This window comes from Bos taurus, chromosome 3 (assembly GCF_002263795.3).
Source record: "Bos taurus isolate L1 Dominette 01449 registration number 42190680 breed Hereford chromosome 3, ARS-UCD2.0, whole genome shotgun sequence".
NCBI classification, from domain to species: Eukaryota; Metazoa; Chordata; class Mammalia; order Artiodactyla; family Bovidae; genus Bos; species Bos taurus.
In genome coordinates this window covers 1,363,876-1,376,538 of record NC_037330.1, presented here as the reverse complement: position 1 = coordinate 1,376,538, position 12,663 = coordinate 1,363,876, and the positions used below count along the sequence as shown (strand labels likewise).

The 12,663-nt window shown below is 38.1% G+C and overlaps 1 protein-coding gene across 8 annotated transcripts in view; it reads left to right on the top strand.

Moving 5' to 3' along the window:
• POU2F1 (POU class 2 homeobox 1) overlaps nucleotides 1-12,663 on the top strand; it is a 212,383-nt gene that overhangs the window by 105,471 nt on the left and 94,249 nt on the right. For 5 of the 8 annotated variants that reach the window (XM_024987873.2, XM_015461140.3, XM_015461135.3 and 2 more), the window contains one exon: nucleotides 12,587-12,652. In XM_024987873.2, coding sequence (XP_024843641.2) covers nucleotides 12,587-12,652 — 66 coding nt within the window. 8 annotated transcript variants of the gene reach the window in all.

Here is a 12,663-nt window from a genome sequence, read left to right as displayed (position 1 = left end):
GTGAAGAATCCATCTTTAATTTCAAGAGTTTTTATAAGAATCAAGGCTCAGTATTAGGGACATTGACACATTGATTAGTGGAACAAAATAGAAAACTCAGAAATATCTATACAAGAACAGCCAGTGAATTTGTGACTAAAGTACAAAAACAGTGAAGGAAGTGTCTTTTCAACAAATGAGGGGGAAAAAAACTTTTACCCTAAACCTCACACTAGGATTAAAAACAAAATTTTTAAGACATAGACCTCAGTAAAAAATGCTTAATTATGACACCAAAACACAGTCCGTAAAAGAAAAAAATTGATAACCTGGACTTTATCAAAATTAAAAAGTTTTTCTGTGTGCAAAGCTCTGTTAAATGGATGGAAAGTCAGACTCCACAGTGAGGAAGAATAGTGGCAAAGCACATGCCTGATAAAGGATTGTTATCTACAATGTATAAAGAATTCTCAGAACTGAACCAGAGAAAAACAAATCCATTAGAAAAAAAGAGATTTGGAGGAAATTCCCTGGTCGATGGTGAGATCTCCATGCTGTCATTGCCAAGAGTCCCCGTTCAATCCCTGGTCGGGGAACTAAGATCCCACAAGTTGTGGGAAATGGCCAAAAGAAACAAAGCAACAGATTTTTGCATTTTTAGAAAAAATCTAGGAAAACAATGGACATGTCACTGAAGGTGGTATGAAGGCAAATAAGCATATTCCCTTCAGATACGCCCTTCATGGGCTTCCCTTGTGGCTCAGACGGTAAAGCCTCTGCCTGCAATGTGGGAGACCCGGGTTTGATTGCTGGGTCGGGAAGATCCCCTGGAGAAGGAAATGGCAACCCACTCTAGTACTCTTGCCTGGAAAATCCCATGGACAGAGGAGCCTGGTAGGTTATGGTCCATGGGGTCGCAAAAAGTCGAACACGACTGAGCGACTTCACTTCCACTTTTTTCACTTCATAGATCACCCTTCACATTGTTGTGATGAAGGGGTTACATAACTCAGTGAAGCTATGGGCCATGCTATGCAGAGCCACCCAAGACAGACGGGACTGGGGGTCACAATAAACTATATGGATCACAACAAAAATTGCTCAGAGATGGGAATACCAGACCTCCTTACCTGTCTCCTGAGAAGCTTTTATGCAGGTAAAGAGGCAGCAGTCAGAGCTGGACATGGAACGGACTGGTTAAAAATTTGGAAAGGAGCACAACAAGGCTGTATATTGTCATCCTGCTTATTTAACTTTCATATTTAACTTAGCCATAGTGGGTGGCAGCGGGGAAATTCTTTGTGACGAAATGGTCCTGTATTTTGATTGCAGTGGTGATTGCATGAATCTACACGTGTGACAGTAAAATTGGTATAGAGCAAAATAACAAAGAAGCACGTCAAGGCTGTATATTGTCACCCTGCTTATTTAACTTGTATGCAAAATGCATGAGTGAGTCAGCTCTTCGCATCAGGTGGCCAAAGTATTGGAGCTTCAGCTTCTGTATCAGTCCTTCCAGTGAATACTCAGAGTTGATTTCCTTTAGGATTGACTGGTTTAATCTCCTTGCTGTCCAAGGGACTTTCAAGAGTCTTCTCCAACACCACAGTTCGAAAACATCAATTCTTCAGCACTTAGCCTTCTTTATTATCCAACTCTCACATCCATACATGACCACTGGAAAAACCATAGCTTTGACTAGACAGACCTTTGTTGGCAAAGTGATGTCTCTGCTTTTTAATACTCTATCTAGGTCTGTCTTAGCTTTTCTTCTAAGAAACAAGCGTCTTTTAATTTCATGGCAGCAGTCACCATCTGCAGTGATTTTAGAGCCCCAAAATAAAGTCTCTCACTATTTCCATTGTTTCCTCATCTATTTGCCATGAAGTAATGAGACCAGATGCCATGATCTTTGTTTTTTGAATGTGGAATTTTAACCCAGCCTTTTCACTCTCCTCTTTCACCTTCATCAAGAGCCACCTGGGAAGCCTAGTTCAAAGGATGGATAGGAATAACCAAAGTAGCACGTGGTTTTAAACAAAGTCTGTTTTTCATGGATTTAAGAAATGTAATCAGAGAAAAAGTCACATTCCTATTCTTAAGGTTGGAGAACTCTAAGATTAGCCAAGGATGTCAAAATAAATTACAGATCTGTGTTGTTACCTGTTCTTTTCCTCTATGGGATTTTCACACTTATAGTTATGTATTTACTGCTGTTTCTGCTGTTCAATTGCTAAGCGTCTGACTAGGCAAGAATACTGGAGTGGGTTGCCATTTCTTTCTTCAGGGGATCTTCCTGGATCAGAGATTGGTAGGTAGATTCTTTACCACCGAGCCATATTCTGTATTTAGATGATTGTTTAATATTTTGTCTACTGTGGAATTGTAAGTATTCTGTGACTCAGCATTGTAGTCCCAATTCCTATTCTCGTGTCTGACAGCACTTAGTAAATACTTATTGAACGTGTTTTTACATGAGATAAATGACTGCAAAACTGTTTAAAACAAAAGACAGTTATAGAAATAAAAACCAGGATGGTAAAATAGAAAAGTTTAGTGTAATGGTAAAAGATTTAAGCTTTTATGACTAAGCAGTTCAGGGTTGGGTTTTGTAATGATGCTGTGTTTACCGAAGAATGCCAGAGTTTTGGATTGAGCAGTGAATGAGCTGTGGCGTGGTTGTAGAAGGTAGCACAGGTTAAGGAAGAGACCAGAGCGTGAGCCTCTTAAATACTGGCTGCTTTCTGGTGTGGCAGCTTCTTAACAAACCACCACCTATGACAGATCTGTTTAACTGAGGCCCTCAGAATCCCTGCTTGAAGCATCCTGATGACGCCCTCAGCCTGCTGAGTGCTTGCTCCTTAGTGTGCCTGTGCATATCTGCTGCTGGTGCGGGAGGCGGTTGGGTATCGGGGTTCATGTACTGGTTTGTGCTGTCAGGCCTTTTCATACTGGTTTCATCTTCTTATTTAATTAGACAATTTAAATAATTATTAAATAAATCAAGGAAAAAGTTAGGTTTCTGGAAAAACTTAAGTTTCCTGTGAAAACCCAAGTTGAATGCTTTGTAAAGATTTGATAAAAGGTAATTACTAAAAATAAATACTCTTTGGTATTTGGTCATCTAAATTTTTAGTAAATGGTAGACATTCCATTTGGGGTTTGGGGGTTTATTGTATTTTTTTCTTTTTTGGTGTGTGTACTCAAATCCCTGTCCTGCAACCTTAGGAGGCATCATTCACATATGCCAGTCAAAATGGCTACTGTTAATAATCCACAAATAATAAATGCTGGAGAGGATGGGGAGAAAAAGGAACCCTCCTACACTGTTGGTAGGAATGTAAATTGGTGCAGCCACTATGAAGAAAAGTAGGACGATTCCTTTAAAAACTAAAAATAGGGTTACCATATGATCCTGCAATCCCATTCCTGGGCATATATCTGAAAACTTTAACTCAAAAAGATACATGCACCTCAGTATTCGTATCAGCACTGTTTACAGTAGCCAGGACATGGAAGCAACCTAAGAAGCCAAGACAGATGAATAGATAAGATGTGACATATATACACACACACACACACACACACACACACACACAATGGAATATTACTCAGCCATAGAAGAGTGAAATAACGCCATTTGTAGCAGCATGGATGGGCCTAGATATTATCATATTTAAGTAAAATACGTCAGAGAAAGACAAACATGATATCACGTATATGTGGAAACTGAAATTCTATAGATGAACTTATTTACAAAACAGAAATAGACTCACAGACATAGAAAACAAACTTATGGTTACTAAGGGAGATGGTAAGGAAGAGATAAATTGGAAATTTGGGGTTAACATATACACACTACTACTATATAAAGCAGATTACAACAGGGACCTACTATATAATACAGGGAACTATATTCAATATCTTTTAATAGCCTTTAGTGGAAAAGACTTCATGTTCATGATCTGAGCCACAGTCTGCTCCCGGTCTTGTTTTTGATGACTGTGTAGAGCTTCTCCATCTTTGAGCTGTTTCAAACCCTAAAAGATGATGCTGTGAAAGTGCTGCACTTAATACGTCAGCAAATTTGGAAAACTCAGCAGTGGCCACAGGACTGGAAAAGGTCAGTTTTCATTCTAATCCCTAGGAAAGGTAATGCCAAAGAATGCTCAAACTATCACACAATTGCACTCATCTCACACGCTAGTAAAGTAATGCTTAAAATTCTCCAAGTCAGGCTTCAGCAATACGTGAACCATGAACTTCCAGATGTTCAAGCTGGTCTTTGAAAAGGCAGAGGAACCAGAGATCACATTGCCAACATCCACTGGATCCTTGAAAAAGCAAGAGAGTTCCAGAAAAACATCTATTTCTGCTTTATTGACTATGCCAAAGCCTTTGATTGTGTGGATCACAATAAACTGTGGACAATTCTGAAAGAGATGGGAATACCAGACCACCTGACCAGCCTCTTGAGAAACCTGTATGCAGGTCAGGAAGCAACAGTTAAAACTGGCCATGGAACAACAGACTGGTTCCAAATAGGAAAAGAAGTACGTCAAGGCTGTATATTGTCACCCTACTTATTTAACTTCTATGCAGAGTACACCATGAGAAATGCTGGGCTGGAGGAAGCACAAGCTGGAATCAAGATTGCCGGGAGAAATATCAATAACCTCAGATATGCAGATGACACCACCCTTATGGCAGAAAGTGAAGAAGAACTAAAGAGCCTCTTGATGAAAGTGAAAGAGGAGAGTGAAAAAGTCATCTTAAAGCTCAACATTCAGAAAACTAAGATCATGGCATCTGGTCCCCTCACTTCATGGCAAATAGATGGGGAAACAGTGGAAACTGCCTGACTTTATTTTGGGGAGCTCCAAAATCACTGCAGATGGTGACTGCAACCATGAAATTAAAAGACACTTGCTCCTTGGAAGAAAAGTTATGACCAGCCTAGACAGCATATTCAAAAGCAGAGACATTACTTTGCCAACAAAGGTCCATCTAGTCAAGGCTAGGGTTTTTCCAGTAGTCATGTATGGATGTGAGAGTTGGACTGTGAAGAAAGCTGAGCACCGAAGAATTGCTGCTTTTGAACTGTGGTGTTGGAGAAGACTGTTGAAAGTCCCTTGGACTGCAAGGAGATCCATCCAGTCCACCCTAAAGAAGATCAGTCTTGGGTGTTCATTGGAGGGACTGATGTTGAAGCTGAAACTCCAATACTTTGGCCACCTGATGTGGAGAGCTGACTCATTTGAAAGACCCTGATGCTGGGAAAGATTGAGGGCAGGAGAAGGGGATGACAGAGGATAGGATGGTTGGATGGCATCACTGACACAATGGACATGGGTTTGGATGGACTCCGGGAGTTGTTGATGGACAGGGAGGCCTGGTGTGCTGTGGTTCATGGGGTCACAAAGAGTCAGACACAACTGAGAGACTGAACTGAACTGAACTCAATGGAAAAGAATCTGAAAATATGTCTCTGAATCACTTTTCTGTACATCTGAATCACTATAAATCAACTATACTTAATAAAAGTATTTATTTTAAAAAAGAGTATTTATTGACCTCTTCCAGTGGAAACAATTGTTACCTTACTAATCAACTCCTAAACTATGTCTTGGTGGTGGTTTGATCAAGAAGTTGTATCCGACTCTTTGGGATACCATGAACTGCAGCCTGCCAGGCTCCTTTGTCCATGGGATTTCCCAGGCATGAATACTGGAGTGGGTTGCCATTTCCTTCTCCAGGGGAATCTTCTCAACTCAAGAATCAAACCAGGTCTCCTTCATTGCAGGCAGATTCTTTACTGACTGAGCCACCAGGGAAGCCAAACTAGGTCTTAAAAAGAAAGCAATTTATATTGATTTAATTCATGCTGAAGTGTGAATAGCAATCCCACAAACCTCCCAGAAATGGTTCTTCTTTTTAAAAAGGATATTCTTTTTAGGTTAAGCCTTAATGTGCTATTTCAGACAGAGGACCAAGTGAACATTTGAAGTGGAAGTAGCTCAGTCGTGTCCGACTCTTTGTGACCCCATGGACTATACAGTCCATGGACTTCTCCAGGCCAGAATAGTGGAGTGGGTAGCCTTTCCGTTCTCCAGGGGATCTTCCCAACCTAGGGATCGAACCTAGGTCTCCCGCACTGCAGACGGATTCTTTACCAGCTGAGCCACCAGGAACATTTGAGACTTTGTGGAAAAAGCTCTCTGTCTGTTCCCCTCTTTCATATCTAAGTATTCCATGGATAGGGGACTCTAATGGAGAAATGGTGGCCATCCCTCCCCCGATCCATCTATGAAAGGCCTGAACAACCTTCCAATATTTAAGCCTTCCGTCTAGAATGCACAAAGTACCTAGATCAAGAGTGACAGAGAGAGAGTTTTCTTCACCCTTACCACTGTGACAGAGTCAGTAGCCTGGGTAAGGTGAGGCTTCATGTCATCCTGGATAGTTGCGTCTCATGCTGCCTCTCTCTCCCTCATCCTGGGGTGAAGATGGTGAGTTGTGGAGTAAGGGGAAGGAGGTCTCACATTTCATAGTAGCCTATGTGAGTTGGAGGCTTCCCTGGTGGCTCAGAGGGTAAAGCATCTGTCTGCAATGTGGGAGACCTGGCTTCGATCCCTGGGTCAAGAAGATCCCCTGGAGAAGGAAATGGCAACCCACTCCAGTATTCTTGCCTGGAGAATCCCGTGGACAGAGGAGCCTGGTGCAGGTTACAGGCCATGGGGTCACAAAGAGTTGGACACGACTGAGCGACTTCACTTATATGAGTTGGTGAGGTATAGGCCTGCTGTGCAGAAAGACCCTGTGGAACTCTCTTGACCTGAGGGAGAGGAGGGTTGTTATACTGCCCTGCAGGTACCTTCTGGTAAACACTCCGTAGTTGCCCGTGATTGTCTCTCTGTAGCTATAAGTCATCCTTGGCTGATGGATGAAAGACCTAGTTGGCATCAGAAATATAGTTGAGTGGTATTTACCGCATACAGTAGAAAAAGGTAGATTGTGAGGTTCAGAGAGGTTCTGTGATAAATGCAGGCAGTAAATGTCAAATTTTATGAAGGCAGAAGAAGGAAAAAAACATTTATTGACTGACATCCACCAAATTCCAATCACATTCATCGCTACTTCTCATATTTTCCTGCCAAGTAGAAGCTGTATAGTCCAATACATTCTACCTTAAAAATTCATTTGTTTCATTTTCTGTTCCATAATATATTCTTGATTGTTTTAATACAAAGTATTATGAATTATTATTGAATAGAATCGATGATCTTAGAAGATACACCATGTTTGTCCCATGTCTTCATGTCTTCTCTGGCACAGCCACCTCCTGCTCCAGTGCAGGGTCTAGTCTGAGAAGCACAGGGACATTTATCCTCACAGCAGCCTCGTGAAAAAGATAGTATTTTACAGATGAGGAAAGGAAGGTTCAAAGAGGGAAAGTCTCACAGGTACTACATGCCAGTGTTAAATTTCTCCCCCAAACTCCCTCTCTTACAGATTTTGTGGTTCTATAAAACAGAAAAACTAGCAATATAAATAGAGTGCTGATCTAAAAGGTAAGAGAGCTTTTTGGTTCTGTTCCTAACAAAGTTGTTGACTTGCAGGGAAATCTTTTGAATATCCCTTAGAGAAATCTTATATTTCATTTTCTCATATGCATATTGTTTCATTTCACCCTTAATGTTAGGGAAAGGTATATACATACTTTTAAGAATCAGACACTTGGCATGCTTGAAGATGAGTTCTGAATAAAAGCAATTATTAATGAAATAATAACCGTTAAGAACTCTCAAACCTAGTGCACTCTTCTGTGTGCCCACACACACTTGACTTTTAAACACAAAGTCATTGTCACCAATTATTGGTTTCCTTACTATGCTGAAAATAAACTGTTTTAGTCTGCTGCTTGATTCAGGCCCTCTGTGTCTACCAGTTCCCTAAATGTATAATTTGTACCTAGGTATTATAGTGGCCAGGTGCTCAAGTTTTAATGTCAGCAAAATCTGGTTTTAAATCCTGACTCCAAATTATTCGTGTAACATTAGGTAAAATACTTCAGCTCTAAAGCTGTCCCTCAGTTTCCTTATTTTTAAAAAGGAGTAGTAATGCCTATCTCATGGGTTTTTAGAAATCTCTCAAACTGTCTAATGATTACATTAAAATGTTGTCATAAGGTAATGCCTAAAAAATTTGGGATTGATGTTTTACCTTGTAAATTCATTTTAAATTGAATAAATATATTTTTTGTAAGTATTTTAAGTTTATAGATTCATATCCATTAAGTGAAATTTACTGGAAAACACTAAGTAATTCCACAATTTAATGACACATTTTTTGATGATAGATATTGTAAATAACAAATTGTCATACACTTTAGATTGATTTTGATGGAGGAAGGATATTTTGTGATAGGTGGCATTCATTAATCTATTTGATTAATTTGATAGTATAAAAGAAATTGTAGCTAATGAGTTTTCATACTCATGAAGATAATTTTATAGATGCTGCATTGCTTCCATATATTTGTTGGTTCCTTGTTTTAAAGTAGGACTTTCCCCTGACAGTGTATGTTAATATTTGGAAAATTCTCTATCAGCAGGCTAGCACCATCTTGACAGCCCTGTGTTCTGCTTCTACCTTGCTAATTGTTTCCTTGGGATTATTTGGATTGTGTCGAAAGCTTTTTGCAAATCCTCTTATTACTGAAGTCATTGTTGCCAGCAGGAATAAGATTAAAGGTGCTTAAGTCTGTAGAGTTGTTTCTAATTTGTACGTGTCATTTCAGTGGCATTTTAACAGAACACTGTCTCCTGTCCCTCCCCTCTCCCTCAGTACTATCTTAAGTTAGGTCCAAGAAGCCAGACCATTGGAAGAAATCTCATTTTATCCTCCTAATTATTATGCTGGCACTCAGGAGATAATTTTTCCCTTCATGCACTGCCAATTAATATGCAAATAGACTGATAAATATTTATGCAATGATTTAAATTATGCAGGGGGTGCTTTCAGTGTATTCTGTAAATGAATTGTTCGTGGACTTCAAAGTGCTGGCTGCTGTGCTAACGAGGAGAGATTTGCATAAGGCCCTAATCACGCGCATACTGATTAAGCTTCATTATGGAAACTGCCAGCTGCAATCTTTGTTTCTATTTTATTACAAAAAGGGGAACTTTTCATGCTTCAGTTGCCTTGACAATGTCAGTCCTAGCTGGTAAGAGAGACTAAAACTACTCTGAGCAACTGAAGTTTCCTTATTCAGTTGAAGATTGCTATGGTGTAACTGAAGTTGTATTTTGCTTCTCCCCCTAATCCACTTTCCACCTCCCACCCTTGTTCTCTAAAGAATATAGTGTAGATTTAGAAATAGTAGTACCTTCTTTCTCCCACACCAAACCGCTACCTGTTTCTTCCTTGCTTTGGACTGTCTGAACTTCTCGAAGATTTCACAGCGATGCTGGACTGCAGTGACTGTGTCCTAGGTGGGTGCCAGCACAGTTCTTTCTTATAAGCTTTAATATGGAAATAGTGTGTGTAGGGTTGACTATGCATCAATACTTAATCGCATATGCAACCAACTTGTGGGAGGGGGGAGAAGCGGACTGAGCTGGGAAGGAGGAGAGCATTTGCAAAGCATAAGCCTGCTTGAATTTACAGTAAGTTCCTCCCTACCACTAGCTCTTCTGGTTCAGAGGAGATTTTCAGTAAATAGTGTGGATTTAGAGTTCTACTTGAATGGAGGACATTTTTGCTTTTTGGGAATTTCTGTTGAGAGCATTTCATATTGTTCTAAAACAACAGTCTAAATCTGAAACAAGATATAAAGTGTACCTCCATAATATGTACATATTAGTAAAAATGTTTTGCATACTGAATATGAATATCTTATCTAAAAACCAAAACCGCCTGGTGAAAAATAAGATGGAGCCGTAGTACATAGTTGTTCCCATAAATCCTAATGCAGAAGGTAGTGGGAATGGTTAACTGCAGTAGGACTGCTGATCAATTTCCAGATTTTAGAAACTGTTAACTGTTTTCAAATTTTGATTAATACTAGCCTTTTTTATTTTTAAAAATCAACTCTGTTCTTCAGGAAACAATTTTTAAGTGCTGGAAAGTGTGTTTGTAGTTTTTTCCTAAAGAACAATAAGATTTGGGGAGAGAAATGTCTGGCTTGAATATATAAACTGTCTTTGATTAAGGTTTAAAATAGACTGAAGCACTTTGGTTTTTAGATGTACTGTGACTATAGTGACCGTATTTTGGGCTGAGTTTTTTCTGTTTATATGAAGAACTGTTGAAACCTCTTTGGGTTACTCTGGTCACATCTCCAAGTGATGTTATGAACCCTGGATTATTTTTTTTTCCTGTATGTAATTTTTCCCACTTGAAAAATGGAGGCTGTCCCTAACACCATTGCAGTTGCTCATAATAAAATAAGAGATCTGAAAATGTTTGAATTTTTAGGCAGAAGGCATGGTCTAAACCCAAGATAGTAGTAATACTTACACAGCATTGATAGAACCACTATGAAAAAGGGTGAATGACTAAAATAACAAACTGATGTCAAGAATTGAGTCCAAGAGCAACCAGTAGATTGTGTTTTGGACTCACAGAGTCAGTTTAGTGTGCCTAGAGAGAAAAAAAAGCTTCAAACATAAATCAGACTTACTTGTATTTACTCTTTTATGTCTACTAAGTTGGGAACTCAAGAAAGGACAGTGCCTTTTTGAATATTTTTGGCATTATATTTTAGAATTAGAAATTCTGTTATTTTCAGTTCACAGTTAATATCATTTAAACATTTTTCCACTTCATTCCAGTGTACAACATTCATAGTTGTATAGTTAGTCAGAATTTGGTTTTATTTATTTTTGTGTATGTGTATTAAACTCTTTAGAGTTTAATAGAAAATGCATAGAAGATTCACATAGAATATCTGTGAGATAATTTTTAATTTATACATGTGGAAACCAAGATATGAATTATACAAGACCATGACTTGTTAAGAACTGTGCCTACAGCTTTGTTTTTATGGTTTGTGGGAAAAAATTGTTACCCTTCTGATGAATGTAAGCTAGTTCATTTTTTCCCATTTTGTTTTAAAATATATTATAAAGGAAGCATTGAGCAGCATGTATGCTTTATTAGTATATTCTATTAGATTTATTGTGACTTTTGTTGACGTTCATAAGATTTTGGTTAAGTCATTCAGAAAGCTGATATTTACTAAGTTGTACACCTGTTGCTTTCAAAACTTGGTATGCTTTCAGATGATATTTACATTTTTCTGGATGGGTCTGGGAAGGAAGTTAGAGAACTGCCTTCATTTATGACTGCAGACTTAACAAATTTGAACTCTGAACATGTGAAGAACAAAACAAAGATATGTTAGAACTGCTTAAGCCCTAAGGCAAGCATTGGTTTCAAAAACTGTTTTAGAAAAGCCATTGCACAGCTTCCAGATTGGAAATGAAATTTATGGGAGGATTCTTGATTCTTACCAGTTATGCCTGTGGATAAAATAACTAAGGGCAACGTGATTGGGACTACTAACGATTATTTTGATTTTCTAGTTAAACATTTAAACAGATGACAAAATGGGCTCTTGAGTCAAAAATCTGAATAAATACAGTTTAAGTATTATTCTCTACTAATGATGATAGTTAAATGGCTCTTAACCTGATAGGCAGAAAAGTTAGAACTTGCTTGATAGTAAACTTATTTGATTATAAATATGCTAAGTTTCAGCTCACAAGAGAAATAGAATGATATATAAAAGTATAGTTTAGAGGTAGGAATAAAGTGCACTTGTTCTTGTTTTCCCTCTTGCATATCTTCTAAGATAATTAATATTGCTTGATGAAAACTTATTACTGTGAAAGTGTCCATTTAGGATATCAAAGCAGTATCATTTTTAAGTGAGTATGACTGTGACTTAATTTTGTAATTATTAGCTGTAGCTGTTATGCCTTGTAGTCCGCTTCTTGTATAATTGTGTGAATTTGGTATATTTTCACTTTGATGCATGTTTAGTTTGTTTTGGGGGGCATGGAGAGTAAATATGGAGTTATTTTTCTTAGACATGTTTTCTTTTTATTCTGTTGAGTTATTGTCCAGTCTGTTATCAAGATTACCAGTAGCTTATTAGGTTATAATTAATGAATATCTTTACTTATGAAAAAAGAAACTATTTGGGAATAACATATTTTACTTTGTGAGGTATACTTCTCCCCCTCCCACCCCAATTTTGTTTCTGTAATATACTTTATGCTTCATATTATAAATCATTTTCCTCTTTTTCATATTATACTCTCATAATTTTTCAGGTTAGATTTCTGTTATCTCTGTTGGAAGAATCTTATATTTCTTTAAAAGATGATTTATTTGTGGATCATTTCAGAGTTAAGGAAATCTTAAATTTCTTTCAGATGAAATTTTATTATAGTTTGCAATGTTTTAGTTTTGACACCATCTCTCCTTGAACTTTATGGCTGTAACGTTAGTCAGTATTCTTAACCTTTTTGTTTGCCACAATTTTTGCCTATCTAACCACATCCCCAAGTTTTAAAAAATCTCCTCTAATTTATTTCAGACTCAAGAATGAACAATCCATCAGAAACCGGTAAACCATCTATGGAGAGTGGAGATAGCAACACAGGTAAGAGATGG